We start from the raw sequence: 18,370 nt of genomic DNA, 5'->3' as shown, positions 1-18,370 counted from the left end.
TCACTGGCATTCCAATTTGTTTTCCGAATGGGGGAGAAGGAGGTGGAGTTAAATCACGAGGACAGCTTGCAAGTTTATTTCCACAGTCCTATGACCCGGTGAATCTGGGCATGCCCATGGGATTATGCACACCTCCATCTTGTGTGCAGGACAGGAAAGGCTGAGAGGAGCTGCTGGAGAACACCAGTCCCAAACAGTCACAGCCAGCCACAGCCACCTCCGGTTTAAAATCATGTCACTCCTTTTTAGGAAGCTTGTTAAAGTTCATTGAACTGCTCCTTGACTTTTCTCAGGACACTTTTGACCTATATTAAGAGCATATCACAATAAAGGACATTTCCTAGAGTCAGACCAATTGAATGATATCTGAATTCTGCTTTGCCATTGCAAGGCCCATTATAGACAGCGGTGATGGGAAATCCATAATTGTTTCACCAGAGCTTAACAGTTTTACAGTTTCTGTTTATAATTTTATAGGAAGGGGTCCTAGAATAATCCCCATAACTTCTGGGGAAGGACACATAATATCAGGTGTTAAAAGCACAGTCATTAAAGCCAGACACACAGAGATTCAAACACTAAAACTCCACTTAATCCTTGTGTGACCTTGGATGGGTTACCCGATCTCTGTACCTAATTTCCTCTCTTATTTAATAGAGATAATAATAGTACCTGTCTTATAACATTCTCCTGAAAGTAAAATAATGAATATAAAGCATTTAGCACAGTGCCTGACATAAAATACAGTCTCTACAGTCAACCTTTCTATTAGCACTGTCTCATTAATATTCTGAAACTTATTTATTCTCCTAAAAACAGTCCATATTAACTATTCAGTATTGTCATTTAACAGATTTTATTTTTTCTCTTTTTTTATTTTTCTGGGTACATAATAGGTATATACATTTATGGGGCACATGAGATGTTTCGATACAGGCATGCAGTGTGAAATAAGCACATCAAGGAGAATGGGATACCTATCCTCTCAAGCATTTATCCTTTGAGTTACAAAGAATCCAATTGCACTCTTTAAGCTATTTTAAAATGTACAATTAGGTTATTATTGAGTATAGTCACCCTGTTGTGCTATCAAAGAGTGGGCCTTATTCATTCTTTCTAACATTTTTGGTAACCATTAACCATCCACGCCTCCCCACTAACCCACAATTACCCTTCCTAGCCTCTAGTAACGATCCTTTTACTGTGTTCATTGAGTTCAATTGCTTTCATTTTTAGACCTCACAAATAAGAACATGCAATGTTTGTCTTTCTGTGCCTGGCTTATGTCGTTCAACATAATGCCCTCCAGTTCCATCCATGTTGTTGCAAATGACTATATCTCATTCTTTTTCAAGGCTGAATAGTACTCCATTGTGTATATGTACCACATTTTCTTTATCCATTCATCTGTTGATAGATGATGAGGTTGCTTCCAAATCTCAGCTATTGTGGACAGTGATGCAATAAACACAGGAGTGCAGGTATCTTTTTGATATATAACCTTTCTTTTGGGTATACACCCAGCAGTGGGACTGCTGGATACTATGGTAGCTCAATTTTTACTTTTTTGAGAAACTTCAAACTGTTCTCCATAGTGGTTGTACTAATTTACATCCCCACCAACAGTGTACAAGGGTTCCCTTTTCTCTACATCCTCCCCAGCATTTATAATTGCAGTCTTTTGAACATAAGCCATTGTCTTTTGAATATAAGCCATTTTAACTGGGGTGAAATGATATCTCACTGTAGTTTTGATTTGCATTTCTCTGATGATCAGTGGTATTGAACACCTTTTCATAAACCTGTTTGTCATTTGTATGTCTTTTTTTGATAAATGTCTATTCAGATCTTTTGCCCATTTTTAAATTGAATCGTTAGATTTTTTCCTATAGAGTTGTTTGAGTTCCTTATATATTCTGGTCATTAATCACTTGCCAGATGGGTAGCTTGCAAATATTTTCTCCCATTCTGTGGGTTGTCTCTTCACTTTGTTCACTGTATCCTTGCTGTGCAGGAAGATTTTCAACTTAATGTGATCCCATTTGTCCATGTTTGCGTTAGTTGCCTGTGCTTGTGGAGTATTGCTCAAGAAAGTTTTACCCAGATCAATTTCCTGAAAATTTTCCCCAATCTTGTAGTTTCATAGTTTGAGCTCTAAAAGTCTTTAAACCATTTTGATTAGATTTTTATATATGGTGAGAGACAGGGGTCTAGTTTCATTCTTCTGCATATGGATAGCCAGCTTTCCCAGCACCATTTATTAAAGAGACTGTGTCTTCCCCAGTGTATGTCTTGGCACCTTGTTGAAAATGAGTTCACTGTAGGTGTGTGGGTTTGTTTCTGGGTTCCCCATTCTGTTCCATTGGTCTGTGTGCCTGTTTTCATGCAATTACCATGCTGTTTTGGTTACTATAGCTCTGTAGCATAATTTGAAGTCAGGTAATGTGATTCCTCCAGTTTTGTTGTTTTTGCTTAGGGTAGCCTTGGCTATTCCGGATCTTTTGTGGTTTCATATAAATTTTAGGATTGTTTTTTCTATTTCTGGGAAGAATGCCATTGGTAGTTTGGTTGGGATTGCACTGAATCTGTAGATTGCTTTGGTAGTATGGATATTTTAACAATATTGATTATTCCAATCCATGAACATGAAATATTTTTTTCCTTTTTTGGTGTCCTCTTGAATTTCTTTCATCAGTGTTTACAATTCTCATTACAGAGATCTTTCACTTCTTTGGTTAGTTCCTAGGTATTTAATTTTATTTGTGACTATCGTACATGCTGGTGTAAATGGTCGGGGCAAGGTGGTATCAGTGACTCAGGACTGTTTTTTCTATCTCTTCAGTGCTCCTTTCAGCAATATGGAACTAAAACCAGGTATTATGAGTGCTCACCTGATTTTTGGTTCTTATGAAAGTGTTTTTTTCTGTGTAAGCAGTTATTAAATTAGTGTCCTTGCCTGGGGGACAATTGGTGGAGACTTCAATTCCCTCATCTTGCTCTGCCTCCTTCTCAACAGTCAATTGTCAAAAAAATAAGAGTTGCCCTTGTTATGTTTACACAGGTATTTCTCTCTGAACCTACTTTCTTATCTATGACATAAAGACCATACCACTTGGCCTGCTAATATCATGGAATTGAAAGAGTCAACAATATGGGAAAGCATTCTGGAAACTGAAGTGTTCTGCATAAGTAAAAGTTTTTAACTGATATTTTAATCCATAACTCATAATTCTAAAATAAGCTATCACCATGGATAAACAAAGGTATGTCAGAATCACCACATCATGACTCAAGTCCTGTTCCCAAGCCTTCCCTAATTAATTTTAATTCATTTTAATCATATAGTGACTCAGTATCTTCATGCAATAATGATTCACGTGTTTTAATTTGCCAAATGTTGCTTCTAGATTATTTTCAGAAACATTCTGTTGAGCTCTTAGGAAAGTCACGACTTGGAGTGAATAGGATGGGAGTTATTATTTTATTCCAACTTAAGCCCAATCATATGTTTTTTCCTAATTTAGATCACCTACTCCTATAACGATGATAATTTAGAAACCACATGGTACAGATGGTGAGGCATGGGCTTCTGGGATTTGAATACCAGTCAATTATTAGCTGGATTTAATTTTCCGCAATTTATTTTATCTTTCTAAATGTGCATCTGAAAAATGGGGACAGTAACTCCCTCTTAAATGAGACAGTGATCTTAAAGAGCCGAATATAGTCCCTGGACATGGTAAATGTTATCTAAGTGTAAGAATACAATGGCACAAGAGAGCATCTACTTACAGCTCACAGATGCCAGCTCTAGCAGGAATGAGAGGCACAAGTTGCAGTAAAAGCTTGACACCATTTTGCCATTCTTCTTCTCTTTCAAATTCACAGTACAAGTAGCTACATTCATCAGAGGAAAACTGGTAGAAAACATAAGTATCTTGAAAGTATAGATGCTGGTCCACTGTTTGAAACAAAAAAATGTACAGATCAGTTTTTTAAAGGATATTACTCAGACAGCAATAATCCAAATGATAAACTGAAAGCCCTAATAATTGGGAGAAATCAGGGTTAAGACTATAATTACACATTCTAAGCTCATTCATGTTTATAATCCCATTGAAGTGGAAAGGACTTACTGGCTAGTCTATTTTTACTACTAGAAGTTTTGGCCAGCATATTCACATGTATTTTATATTTTTTCTACTTCAGAGACAGGTGCAGATAAAATCAATAACAATTCAAAGAGGATAGGGATAAATCTTTTTTAGTGCCCCAAAGCAAATTAGTATATTGAATTAATTTAGTAATACAGAAATACAACACAATGGCAAGTTTTAGATCAATGGTTCTCAACTAAGGGTGACTGTGCCTCCCCCAGGGGATATTTGGTGATGTCTAGACATTTTTGGTTGTTACATTTGGGGGGCAAGGTGCTACTGGCATTGGAGGGTGGAAGAAAGGGATGCTGTTAAAAAAAAAAAAAAAAAAAACCCTACAATGTACAGGACAGCCCTTCATAACAAAGAATTATCTAACCCAAATGTCAATAGTACCAAGGTGGGGAAACCCTGTTTTAAAGGAATCAAGAGCTAGAGATTTTTCCAAAAAGCACTAGTAGGAAATGTTTTGCTAACCAAAACCCTGAAACTATCAAGTATGCTAATAATACCTCCATTCCTCAAAGGTAGTTAACTAATTTTATAAATAAGAGTATTAGGTGCTAGGTACTATTGACTAAGATTACACTCACATCCATATCTGTACCATTCTTTCACAACAGGACTAGGGGTATGCCCTTGATATTTATTACCTATAGGAAAAAAAGGGTTTTTCAGTGACCAACTAGCAGCTGAGAGACTAGGCTAAATAAAGAATCCAGATTGCTCAGTTTCTAATCCTCCAATTCTCTAAGAAAAGAGATATCCATCATCTATTTTAGTTCCCAGTTAACATTTATTTTCTGTTCAGTCTAAACAGCTAATTTTCATAGGTCATATCTCTAAATGTTCATGATTACTTAGTGAATTAAAATGGCATAACATCCCACTCATAAAATCAGTTTCTGATGATTATCCTAAGTACAAGATAAATCACACACTAAAGATGTCACTGATTTTGAAAAAAGTTTGTAAGCAGCATTTTTGAGTTCAGAAGAAAGGAGGTAGAGGAAGGACTCCTACAGGTATTATTAGTCTATAATAGGAATCAGCAAGTATCTAATAATTTTTACAAGAAGTCTAAGAGAAATAAGTGAAACAAAAGATGACCTGTCACTTAGAAAATAAGAGAGAATATAAATATTTATCTTCAAAAATAATTTCCATCCAGATTGTAACATCCTGTAGAAAATCAAGTGTATTTTCATCTGATAGCTTAATAAAATAATGATGCTGTGCCTTCAAGACATAATACTAACCTGATAACATAATTCCCATGTCCAGTAGGAGTTGCCAGACTCCTATGGCCATAGATCTGCACTGGACAAAAGGACAGTGTTCTAGAAGCCAGTCTACCAGTTCTGACCCAACGCAGCTCCTCCTGAACAAAAGCAAAGCCATTCACAGTAAGATATTGCTGACATTTGTTTGCCAAAAAAACTGATATATAATACCTTTCCTTTCATGTGCTTGCTTTTTTTAAACAAGCAACCCAAGAATAAATGGCATATACCTCTTACTCATCTTTCAGATTAAAGTTCAAATATCACTTCCTTAGGGAAACAAGAGTCAAATTGTCTTCTACTTTTTCATCAAATCACCTAACATTTAGTAAGTATGTATCTTTACAAATGAACAATATCTGCTTCTCCCACTAGAGAAAAATTTTCAGGAGAGCAGGGACTTTATATAACTCACTATTAATTCCCAACAATTAGAACAGTCCACAATACACAGTAAGTTCTCAAAATATACTTGTTTGAAAAAAGAAGGAATACATTTAGCAGCCTTTTATATAAAGATAATGCTTTTACCTTGGTAAGCTACATACCTCAAGTTGGTGGTGATAAACTTTGGTTCAACTATTTATAGATTTTTATCTAGTCCTTTTGAGAACAAAATAATTCCAAGGTTAGACAAAATTGGGACCATAGTCAGTAGTATAGAGTTTTGTTTGCTACTCTTCAAAGACTGAACCCTAAAGTTTACTCTAAGAACAATAAATTTGATTGTTAATCTTTTTAATATAATCCATGTAACTAGTTAAGCAGCCCAGGTCACATAACCATAAACCCAGATGTGTTGGATTCTACTAACTACACATGAGAAATTACCTTTGTAATCTGTCTTAAAACACACAACTATATTCAAAAAAATGTCATAACCTGGGTATTATAGGCAGTATCATCATGCCTACTTTTCAAATACGGATAAGCCTCAGGGGAAAAACAAAAAGAAAAACTTCTGAAATGTTTTGTCATTTGCAGAAATTTTATCAAATTTCACTCTCCCTTATGAGAAAAGATCATGAAAAATTTTTTTTTTGCGTCAGAGTCCTGCTCTGTCACCCAGGGTGGAGTGCTGTGGAGCAATCTCAACTTATTGCAAACTCTGTCTCCTAGACTTGAGAGATCCTCCCACCTAAGCCTCCTGAGTAGCTGGGAGTACAGGTGCTCACCACTGGCTAATTTTGTTCTTTGTAGAGACTGAGTTTCGGCATGTTGCCCAGACTGGTCTCCAACTCCTGAGCTCAAGTCATCCACCTGCCTCGGCTACCCAAACTGCTGAGATTATAGGTATGAGCCAAGCGCCTGGCCAAAATTTTTTTTTTAAATAATGTATCATATAATGACTATCTTTATATGCAGTACTGAAGGACCAAGAGATGCCAACATTTATTTGTATTTCTAAAGTAGAAAAATACTGCCTATTTTGTTCTCTTATGATTGGCAAAGTTACAAATACCCTAGAATCACACCATAACCAACAATATGAACTGCCATGGATGCTACATTTTCTAGGGTGAAGAATAATAAAGTAGTAAACTTTTCTGCTGAGATATTTGATCAAAAATCCTAGCTTTTCATCAAAAGCTAGAATGTATTTGGTAAAGTGTCACTATTTGAAAGATACTCTAAGGCAATTAAGCCAATTCTAGACATGTTCAGTTGCAGGTTAGCGTAAGACAGCATAAAGATTAACAGTCACATATATGGATTTTTTTTTAGAGAAAATGAGAAAACAGATGGCAACAAAACAAGCAATTAGACCAAACAGTCAAGATTAACTTCTAATTCTACAGGATACCTTTCATGTTAAAGGTTCAAAGTGTTAATTAACTAATTAATTCCTCAACACCTCTGCCAATTAGCCAGCATCTCAGGGCTTTGAAAGCACTTTTATCTCATGGATTAAATACTGTATCATCTTAATTCATATTCTCAAAACAATGCAGCTCCTTAGCCTGCTCTGAGTGTCTGACATCACCTGGACTATGAAAGCACACAATAAAACATTTACTAAACAAACTAAACTGTCAAACTGCAAAGGGGGCTAGATGGATACAGCTGCTTGTTTGTTCCCAGGTGATAAGGAAGAAGCTTCTTAGAACAGGGCTTCTCAAAACTCTGCTTAGGAGTCACCTGGGTGATGTTCTTAAAGTATAGATTCTGACGCGCTAAGACTGGGTGGGACCTCAGATTCCGCATTCCTTTTTTTTTTGAGACTGAGTTTCACACATGTTGCCCAGACTGGAATGGAATAGTGTGATCTCGGCTCACTGCAAACTCTGCCTCCCGGGTTCAAGTGATTCTCCTGCCTCAGCCCCCCAAGTAGGGCTAGGATTACAGGCATCTGCCACCACGCCCAGCTAATTTTTATATTTGTAGTAGAGCTAGGGTTTCATCATGTTGGCCAGGTTGGTCTCGAACTCCTGACCTCAGGTGATCCACCCGCCTTTGCCTCCCTAAGTGCTGGGATTATAGGCATGAGCCACCATGCCCGGCCAGATTCCACATTCCTAACACACTCTCAGGTGATGCTGGTGACCTCAAAGCCCCAATCCTCCAGATCTCCCTTCTCAATGGGAAGGGCTCACTCTGTTTTGGGGAGGCAGGGCTCTGACTCAATATGGTAGAACACAGCACTGTCAGGACAATATTAATTAAAAACTGAGCCCCACTCTCAGAGCAAGCTACTGTTTCTGTTGCACGTGATCCTTTTCTACTCCCCCCACTGGCTTTATCAAGTTATGTTTTAAATCACTTATAAGGATCTACCTACCCCAGGGCAAACATTAGGAGTAAATTATACACTATCATTTACATCACCAAAGCATATAAAATGAGGTGGCATTGTCTCTGCATTTAACGCCTTGTCCCCATGCCTGCTACAATCTGGTTAAAATACCTAAATCCACAGGACTTAGGGGAGAGCAGTGAGGAAGAAAACAGAGACGGTTGGAACAGAGCAATCCAAACACAGACAGCAGTTCCTACCCACAGTATATTTTCAGTCTTGCACTCAATCCAGAAACTGCTCCAAGTATATGCAGATCTAACTCCAGTTTCAATACTAGGTAGAAACATTGTGATATGGAGGTGATCAGCTCAAAGCCTATGTGACTGCTTAACAAAACATGAATTTACCCAATCTCCAGAGTGGAAAATTTGATTTATCTTAGCATCCTCCTGTCTCTAGTTAGACTTTTAGCAATTAATTCATAGTAATGCAGACACTAATCTTTAAAAGAAATCAGGTGATGGTATTTAGTGATGTATTCGTGCAAAACAAATGATGTCTCAAAAACCAGTGTGATTCTTCCTACAGTACAAAGTGAACAGAAAGCATTTCAGTTTTGAAAGTGAGTTCTCATGCAGTATATGGGGAATATTTTACCTCAATTTACTACTAGACAAATGAAAATGATTCATCCCTAGGTAATCACATGAGCATTTCATGCTTAAACCCAGAATATTAATCAGTCCTTAGATTAGAAAAGAATAGTAGTCCTGACCGGATCACAGGAAAACACATGCTCTCCCCATTCTATTCCCGTTAAATCCTAAATCTGTTCTAATTTGGATAGATGGCTTTTTTCCATGAACCTGATTAATGTTCATCTCCCAATCCTTTTTCAATCTCTATCCATGGAGATCCAATAAAGAGGAAAAAAATGAGAATAATGATCAATGTTACACATGGCCTCATGTAAATAAAATGAATCCTGTGAGCGTGCTCACGACTATACTCAAAGACTTACAAATATAAATTTAGTCTTTTAAAAAAGGAGAAGTCAGATGTTTCTAAAGGTGATGCCATCATCTATTTTTTAAAGTGAGTTTCTATGTGAAGTAGTCCAACCACCATAGCCCTTTTACTCCCTGTCCTGTCTACTTGGTCTGAGCTCTACCCTCATGGTTCTCAGACCTTGGCCTATGAATCCCTAATGGAAGGAAAACAGTAGATCTTGGAGCTTTTTAAAGAGCTCCACGACTCCATACACACAAAAGCATTATTTGTAAACAGAATAGGCATGTCTAGCCTATGGCATATTTTTCAAAACCTATGTAAATGCTAATGTGATTAAATGTTCTTAAAGTATTAATTCACTGGGGTTTCTCATCACACTTCGGATTTGCTCAATTAATGGCTCAGAAGAATATAGACTCTGCCAAGTTTGTGGTGTTAAAAAATGGTTGCAGGGAATGGTTACTGACTGAAAAGAGGCATGAAGGAACTTTCTGAGGTATGAAAATCCACTATATCTGGATAGTGGCTAAATGGATAATGATTACACAGGTGTGTAATAAATAAAAGTTCAAGCTGTACATTTAAGATTTGCATATTTTACTATACAAAAATTACGCCTCAGTACAAAGGGAGTCGGTGGTCTTACTCTGATAGTCTGGGGGTTACTATCCCAAAATCCAAAGCCATGATAAAAAAAACAGAAATATTATAATGAGTTTATCATAAAGCTAAGTTTATTTAACATAAAGGAACATCCTTTATTCTGAGAACTTTCTACTTTTTGGGTGTCATGAATTCTGAGTACCCTTCCTACTTTTGATGGGTATTACATGCCATTTCTTTGAAATAGAATGGTGATAACAAATGGTAGTGGTTTTTCTTTTTGTTTTCTGTCATAGTTTTGGTATCATTTGATGTGGTTTAATATCTTTATCTGGCAAAACAAAAAGCTAATAATTTGCTTTTGGTTTTTTTCTTTAAATTGTTCCATAAAATGAAAACATATACATCAAGTTTTCTAAGTGACCATGCCCTTGGTCCAGCTGTACTTTAAAACTGGCCATTTACCTACCTGTTTACTCTCATACCTCTGTCAAGGTAGACACCTGCCATCCCTATACCAACCTGTCTCTCCCTGCTCCTTACGCACTCAAGGAGGAGGCCCACTCTCACCTGGAGAGTTACAGCAGGCATCCTTTCAGGGCCTCAATAAGGTCCCTAAAGAGGGGATCTATATTTATTAAAGTCCCTAATGTAGCACCACCCCCTCACCCGCTGCAAAATATCACGTCTCAGAGGAAGCAGAGCGCAGACTGTCTCAGGAGCCCATCCATACTTGGGGCTGGAAATTTCATACCCTAACTTCAGAACAGGAGTCAAACTGTAAACAAATGCATGACTAAGTTTAATGAAAAGTCACCACCAGTTTCCTCAATAGAACAAACAAACCCTCCTACTACTGATATTGTCCACCTCTCTTTGATCAAGCTTACAATTTTTAATACAGGGTGGGTTTTTTTTCCTCAAAGAGAATTTCTGACAAGATGTTAGAAAATGTGTTACCTGTAAAACCCCTTGAGGTTCACTCTGTCCTTTATCAGGTCAGCTGCTTGAACGATAATAATATTCCTCAGTGCTCTCCCTGCACAAGAAGAATTCTCTCCATAAATCTAAATGGAAAAGACAAAGTCACTGTAAATATAGAATAATGTGACAATTTGTGAGCTACCAATAGCATACTCTCTCTCTCTCTCTCTCTCTATATATATATATGATGATAACCAAGTCCATAAGGTTGAGACATATTTTAGCCAATACAGCTATAAACCTATAACTATCTTACTTTATTTTAGCTACCAGTCCACTTACACTACTAAGCTATCACTATTCTCCAAATGCTAACCTGCTTTATTTAACTATAGCTATAAATAATTTTCTTTTATACAAAGTTTTCAGTGTAAATCATCCACTGTTTTTTAAATACAATATTTATATCGATACAGCAAATTGAAGAATTTATATTATGTATTAAGTCTGCATATTGATAATGCAAACACACACAGGTCTTGGAAGACGGAAAAACAATTTTCTTCCCTGTCTAGCGAACATCTCGAACCATGACACAATTTGACAGCAGGCTGCTTTACTCTTAAGCTTCATTCAACTGCAGAGTTCATAGCCAATTCCAAGCATCTGGTTTCATCTACTTCACAATTCCATCTATCAGATAAAAATTTCATTTAACTTATTTTTTTTAATCTTCGAATTCTCCTATATGAGTCTCTGGTTCTTAGAGGATGGAGAAGGGTAGTTCTTAGATCTAGAGGGGGCTAGGTCCTACTTTATAATACTACCTCCTACTCTATAATTAGCACCTTCCTCCAAAGCACGGTGCTGTTTCACAAGCAAAGGGGGCTAAGTGAAAATAAGCTGCCTTCATAAGGTTTATGAAAATTTATATGGGGGGTACATGCCTACATAGTTTCACTTTTTTCTTGGTAAACTTTTTATGTACCTACTATATATATATACACACACACACACACATACATATATACATATACACAATATACATGTGTATATATACATAGACATATACATATATATATGTGTGTGTTTTTTTTTTTTTTTTTTTTTTGAGACAGGGTCTTGCTCTGTCACCCAAGCTGGAGTTTAGTGGCAAGATCATGGCTCACTGCAGCCTAGACTTCCCAAACTCAATCAATCCTCCCACCTCAGCCTCCCGAGTAGCTGGAACTACAAGCACACACCATCAAGCCCAGCTTTTATATCTATCTATCTATCTATCTATCTATCTATCTATCTATCTATCTATATATATTTTTTTTTTAGAGACAGGTCTCCCTATGCTGCTCAGGCTGGTCTTGAACTCCTGGGCTCACACAATCTGCCCACCTCGACCTCCCAAAGAGCTGGAATTACAGGTGTGAGCAACTGCACCTGGCCGAAATATCTGACATCTTCTCTCAAGGCAAACAAATTGATAATATAATGATTACGATTTGACTGGGAACATCCACCCCATCCTTATACTTCCTTAATTTTCCTGGTATCATCTCCTAAACACAAACTGATAAGGAAGTAGGAAGGGAAGGAAATTTTTTTAACATGTTAAAACTATTTTTAAAAAAAGCTTGAACAAGCCAGATGACAGAAACTATTACCGAGGAAGTGGTGTGAGTCAGCTGACGCTTGACTGGTCCTGACAGCATACAATATTCATTCACTCAGTCATTCAAAAAGTACATAATGAGCAACTGTCAGGCGTCAGATCTGTTCCTGATGGTAGGGATACAGTGGTGGAGAAGGTAGTGAAGATCCCAGCCTTCACAAAGCTCACAGTCTCCTGTTAGCCTAAAAAATGCAACTTTTTTTTTTTGAGATGGAGTCTTGCTTTGTTGCCCAGGCTGGAGTGCAGTGGCGCAATCTCTGCTCACTGCAAGTTGTGTCTCCTGGGTTCACATCATTCTCCTACCTCAGCCTCCCAAGTACCTGGGAATACAGGCACCCGCCACCACAGCTGGCTAATTTTTTGTATTTTTAGTAGAGATAGGGTTTCACTGTGTTAGCTAGGATGGTCAGTCTCAATCTCCTGACCTCGTGATCCATGCATCTTGGCCTCCCAAAGTGCTGGGATTATAGGCGTGAGCCACCACGCCTGGCCAAAAAATGCAACTCTTTGTTCATTGATTCTTTACTGTAACACAATGATAAATAGTGAGGAAGTAAATCTCCTTTTATTACAAAACTCAGTGTAAAATATACGCTATTTGTAAAATATAGTGTTTTTAACAATAGATATACTTATATCATATTTATGTACGTGCTCTGCCACATCAATTCATTCATGTAAAGAACCTGGAAGATGGGAAAATAATTTTTTTCCCTAGTTCCTGAACATCTTGAATCATGACAATGATCACAGCATCTCAAACACTTTTGCTGTGTCATCCCAGGTGGAGAAGATAACGTGATCACTGCAGCATCCCTGCAAAACTCTATGTGGTCAGGAGCAAAGGGAACAACTGTAACTTGAGAAGTGTACATCAGAATTTCTTAATCACTATTTCAGAAAATGCAGTAAAAGAGTAAAGAATCATACCTGGGAAGGCGTATGTTCAAGGTACGGATTAGATATTCTTCTTGATAGAGTCTATTTTAAATAAAGAAAAAAATAGTTAGAACCAAATAAACTTTTGTACCAAAAAAGGAAAACATAAGCAACAGTGGCAGGGGCAGGACCCTGCTAAATAACAACAAAAAAAAAGGAGCTTGAATCTCAAATCATGGTCCCTATGGGCTTAGTATCCTTATTTTCACTCAATGTAAATATCTGGTCAACATTCATAACAACAGGACAGGATATTCCACTTGAACGGCTCTCAACAGAAGTACAATAGAAAGAGTGGGATTTTCTTGGACCGGTCACTTTATTCTTGATGTGTTCTGGATTCCATTTCTCCTTTCCTTTTCCTCACCCTAACTCAGGCCCTCATCACTATACCCTCAACTACCTGCTTCAGCTTCCCAGTGGATTTTCCTGCTCTCTAGTCACATCCCCTTCAGGCCATCCTTCACACCTCAACTAAGCAAATCTCCCTAAATCACCCCCTTGACTTACAGAGGGTCCCTTATTGCTTATCTGAGTTAATCCATGCCCCCTCGGCTCACCACAGTCTGCCTCCAACAGATTTCCAGTATTCTCTTTCCAACTCTCAACAAGGCTTCTTCAGTTTAGCAAGACCTACTTGTCAGAAGAACCTGCCACTCATAACCCTGCCTTTAGTCAAGTCAGTCTTCATGTTAAAAGCCTTCCATCTTCCTCAATGCTTCTCAGAATCTCACCAGACTTGAAGTCCAGTTTTGTGGAGTCGGCTCCTGCATGAAGTTCCTCCTACTGGGGTATGTTCCTCTTTAGAGCTCTGTTTTCGCTATTATTCAGGTGCAGCCCCTGGGTGCTCAGCATTGTTGGCTGTTTCTCTGTGTGCGCATTTGCCCCAAGGAATCCGTAAGCTCCTTGAGGGAGGGCTGGCAGCTTATTCTGCTTTGCTTTCATGGCATCTAGCACACAATTGTGCATAAAAATGTTTATTTTTTCTATTCATTTATTTAGATATTTATATAACCGTATTAACTTAATAAGTAATTGCTGAATGATCTGAATTGCAGGAGCTAATTTTTCCTGCCTAATGATCCAGGAAACAGCACCACCACCCACATATGCTTAAGCACAATACAGAACTATTACCATTTCCTATTGCAGTATAAAAAAAAGAACAGAGAAACTAACATTTATTGAACTTCCAACCTATGTTTAAAAGCTCTTTCCATCTCTAAGTCTTGCTATCTTTCGAGATCCTATAGTTTTCAGACTGCCGCCTCTATGTCTTAGAATACTTTGCTAAATGTACAAAACATACCCCACCAGTCATCACTTTCCAGCATCTGAACCTTCTTAGTAGCTTCTTAGTAGAAACTTTAGTCTAAAAAGAGAATTCCCATTCTGCCCCTTCCCCAGGCCACATGGCCCTCACACTACTCCTAATTAAACTAAAATAAAATGTATCAACTCTTTTTCCAGAAATGCCAAATGATACCCTGTTAAAGATTTGTAACTTCATTCAAAGAAAATACATTTTATAAAGTAAAGAGCCCATTTTTAATTCCCAGCCTTCTGGTCTTGTCTAAATGTACTCCCAATCAGCACTGCCTAGGCCTCATGTACCACGAGCCTATGTAATATAATATAGTCCCTTATTGATATACCGAACAATTTAAAAGTTTTAAATGTACCAGATTATATGAAGATGAATCATCGTAATTTTTTTTTTTTCTAAACAGGTTGACTTTTAAAATCACTATGGCAGACCAGAAATGACAGTCTTTATGACTCATCTAATTGCCTGAATCAGCTCAGAAAAGCAAATAGTTTATATAATCTAGTTAAAGAAAAAGCTTTTAAGCAGAAACAAGCTCTAAAAAAAAAAAAAAAAAAAAAAACCTGGGCAGGAGCATTTTCACAAAACAAAACAAGCCACTTGCCTTCCTGGCCACTGCCAACCGGAATCTGGCTGTCTACACACTCGTGTTACACTCACACAATTCCACTTAACAGAAACCTCCCCCATGGATAGCTTGCTTCAAAAGGTAGGTAAGGTGAGTAAATAAAGCAATGGGGTTCTTCTATACTGAATAGATAGCAGCGCTAGATAAGCTACTGGCCCCAGGAACTCAACAAGCTCAACATAATAACTGTCTTTTACAGGACACAATTCCTAAGCTGGCTGTCAGGAACTGCCTTGAAACTCTTTCTTCACTGGTCCCAGGAGAGCTTTGTTTCATTAACACTCTAGGACAGTGGTTCTCAAACTTGTTAGCTGAGCATGGGGAGCCAGAGAGCTTTGTGGAACTCAGTCAAGTACTGACTCCCTAAACTGAAAACAACTATCATAACTGTACTTCTGCAGAGACCACTTTATGTTAGTTTTCAGTACTGACCCAAAATAGCAAAGGCCAAAGGTTTAAAAGAACATGGGGAATATTCCATCCATTACCTCATTTTTAGCAGGTACTGGGAAAGGACTGTTACTTAATTTTATCAGAGGAATACCATGGCCATCTTACTGCTGCTGTAAATCACTCAAGAACTGCCCTCCCAGCATTAATCAGCAAGAGTACCGCAAAAGCACCCTTGAAAATGCACCCCCCTCTTTTCATTTTGACATTCTTTCCCTGATATACAATCATTCAGCTGTTTTCATCCCATCTTGGAATCCCTTGGTTTTATTTTTCCTCTCAGCATCCCAGGGCCTCATCTCATCACTCCTGTGGCAACCTACTTCCATTCATTTCATTTTTGAAGCACTTACTCAGCTGAGCACCAGGCACTGTGGGAAATTCCAGAAACACACACACGGACAAGATACCATCCCTAATTTAGAAAACCCATTTGCCAGAAGGCATAGGATCTAAAGAACCTATTAAGCCCATGAATTCTTTTTCTTGATCCTAATCTCCCTATCAATTTTCTCTGCAATCTTAGATGGCTGGTCACTCGATGCAGGGTATCCTTTCTTAAATGGCTCCCACCATAATCTCTCATAAATATAATGCCCAAAGTGATGATTCCTTTATCCTATGTATTTTAAATTTCCTAGAATTACTTAAGTTGGATGCAATGATTCTTTCATGAAAGACATATATATCCCAGAGAGATGAAAATACTAATAACACAAACGAAAATATATTTTTAAGCCAAATGTATTCCTCCTTTCCATTTTAATGTACAATGGAAAATGGTTCCCTGATTACAGGCAAGCCTCATATTTTAAATGTAAACTAGGAAATTGCAATCCTTTAATATTCACAAATGGACTTCCAGAAAAAAATAATGGCATAACTCCAAAAATAATTGGTTAGCAACTATATATTACATTTTTAAAATCAGGTATATATTAAAATTAAAGTGTAATAGTTCATGAAGCTGACTCTGAAGCAGGCAAGGAACTCACTCCAGAGTTGCTAAAAATATCTTGCTAAACACTGTAATAGTCTTAAGGCATATTTTTCATTAGCCCTTAAAAGAGATAGGAACAGTTTTTATTCGTTTTTAAAGGAGATGCCTTAATAGTATCCTTAGACTCAGTTAAAGTACTCAGGCTACTAAGGGGTGAGAGAAATAAAGGAAAAAGACCAAATCGCTTCAGTCACTACAGAAGCACTACCTGCCCTTTTACTAACATGAACCAACAAGAACTACCAAATTTATTGTTAATGCAAGAATAACACAACTGTCTGCCAACTTCAGCCACTGTCCCTCTTCCTATTCTGGGTGACCAGGCAGAATATGAAGATGAAACAATGGAATAAGTGCACTTGAATTTCTTACAAATGCAGGAAGATAAAAAGCCTCATAACTAGCAGGCACATATGTAAAGAGATTATAAAATAAAATACTAAAGGCTATGATCTATTAAGCTGCCCAGTGGATTTTTAACACAGGAAGAACTCGTGGGCCATTCTTCAGCCCCCAAATAAACTTACATCTCAACCAAAGCTTGATCAAGGTTAAAAGAACAGACTCCCAGCCAGATTATAGGCTTGAGAATTATCCAGTCATCAAAGTTGGGGATAATGGGTCAGGTGTGGTGGCTCACATCACTCTCTGATAACATGCTGCACGTTATTAATAGTAACTGAGTTTCTGCTGTATGCCAGAGATTACACCAAGTTTTGGGGGTTCTTTTTTTTTTTTTTTTTTTTTTGAGACAGGGTCTCACCCTGTCGTCCAGGCTGAAGTGCAGTGGCACAAGCACAGCTCACTACAGCCTCAACCTCCCAGGCTCAATTGATTCTCCCACCTCAGCCTCCCGAGTAGCTGGGACTACAAGCACGCACCACCACCACCTCCAGCTGGTTTTTTTATTTTTTTTTTTGTAGAGACAGGATTTCACCCTATTGCACAAGCTGGTCTCAAACTCCTGGGCTCAAGCAATCTGCCTGCCTCAGCCTCCCAAGGTACTGGGATTATAGGCATGAGCTACCACACCCCAGCCTATACTAAATATTTTGCATGCATCACATTACTTAATACTTGAAAAACTATGAGGTAGGTACTATAATTAATCCTATTTTGCAGATGACAAAACTATACTTAAAGAGGTTAAGAAATCTGTCCAAGTTTGCAACCTAACTGCAGTTATTGTCCCATACATGTCTCTTAACATAGGATGTGATAATTTAAGAGTAATATGACAAATAAGTGCATCTAACTGCAGTAAGAAGTCACAAGTAGTATCTGCTAGACCCAGTGGTTCTCAACTCTGGATGTAAACAGAACCACCTGGGAAGCTGCAGAAAAATAAAACAGGTATTAAGGACGCACCCCAAACATACTGAATTCGAATCTCTACAAGGAGGGCTGGGCAGTCTTTCCCCAAATTTCCCAGGTGGTTCTAAGGTGCAGACAGGTGTCAGGGGAACTGTAAAAATAAGTGATTGGGAATGGCAAATTGAAACTCTCCTCATCCACTTCAGCTATGGGGCTTGGAGCACTGCTCAGACATCACCTCCTGCACCCACCTTGCTAAATGAAGAAGAGGTACTGTCGTTTACCAATAGCACAGGGATCCATGACTGAACCTCCAAGTGGCTTGTGTAGA

At 37.9% G+C, this 18,370-nt stretch overlaps 1 protein-coding gene across 1 annotated transcript in view; it reads right to left on the bottom strand.

The window, feature by feature from the left end:
- RAPGEF5 (Rap guanine nucleotide exchange factor 5) overlaps positions 1-18,370 on the bottom strand; it is a 236,100-nt gene that overhangs the window by 183,493 nt on the left and 34,237 nt on the right. Inside the window, exons 2-5 of the mRNA XM_023216015.2 lie at positions 13,312-13,362; positions 10,752-10,858; positions 5,417-5,538; positions 3,793-3,961 (exon numbers count right to left, since the gene is read on the bottom strand). Of these exons, the coding sequence (XP_023071783.2) occupies positions 3,793-3,961; positions 5,417-5,538; positions 10,752-10,858; positions 13,312-13,362 (449 nt within the window). The remainder of the gene's footprint in view (positions 1-3,792; positions 3,962-5,416; positions 5,539-10,751; positions 10,859-13,311; positions 13,363-18,370) is intronic.

Source organism: Piliocolobus tephrosceles, chromosome 8, assembly GCF_002776525.5.
Source record: "Piliocolobus tephrosceles isolate RC106 chromosome 8, ASM277652v3, whole genome shotgun sequence".
Classification (NCBI taxonomy): domain Eukaryota; kingdom Metazoa; phylum Chordata; class Mammalia; order Primates; family Cercopithecidae; genus Piliocolobus; species Piliocolobus tephrosceles.
The sequence above is the reverse complement of the archived record's forward strand: the minus strand, read 5'-3'. Positions and strand labels throughout refer to the sequence as shown.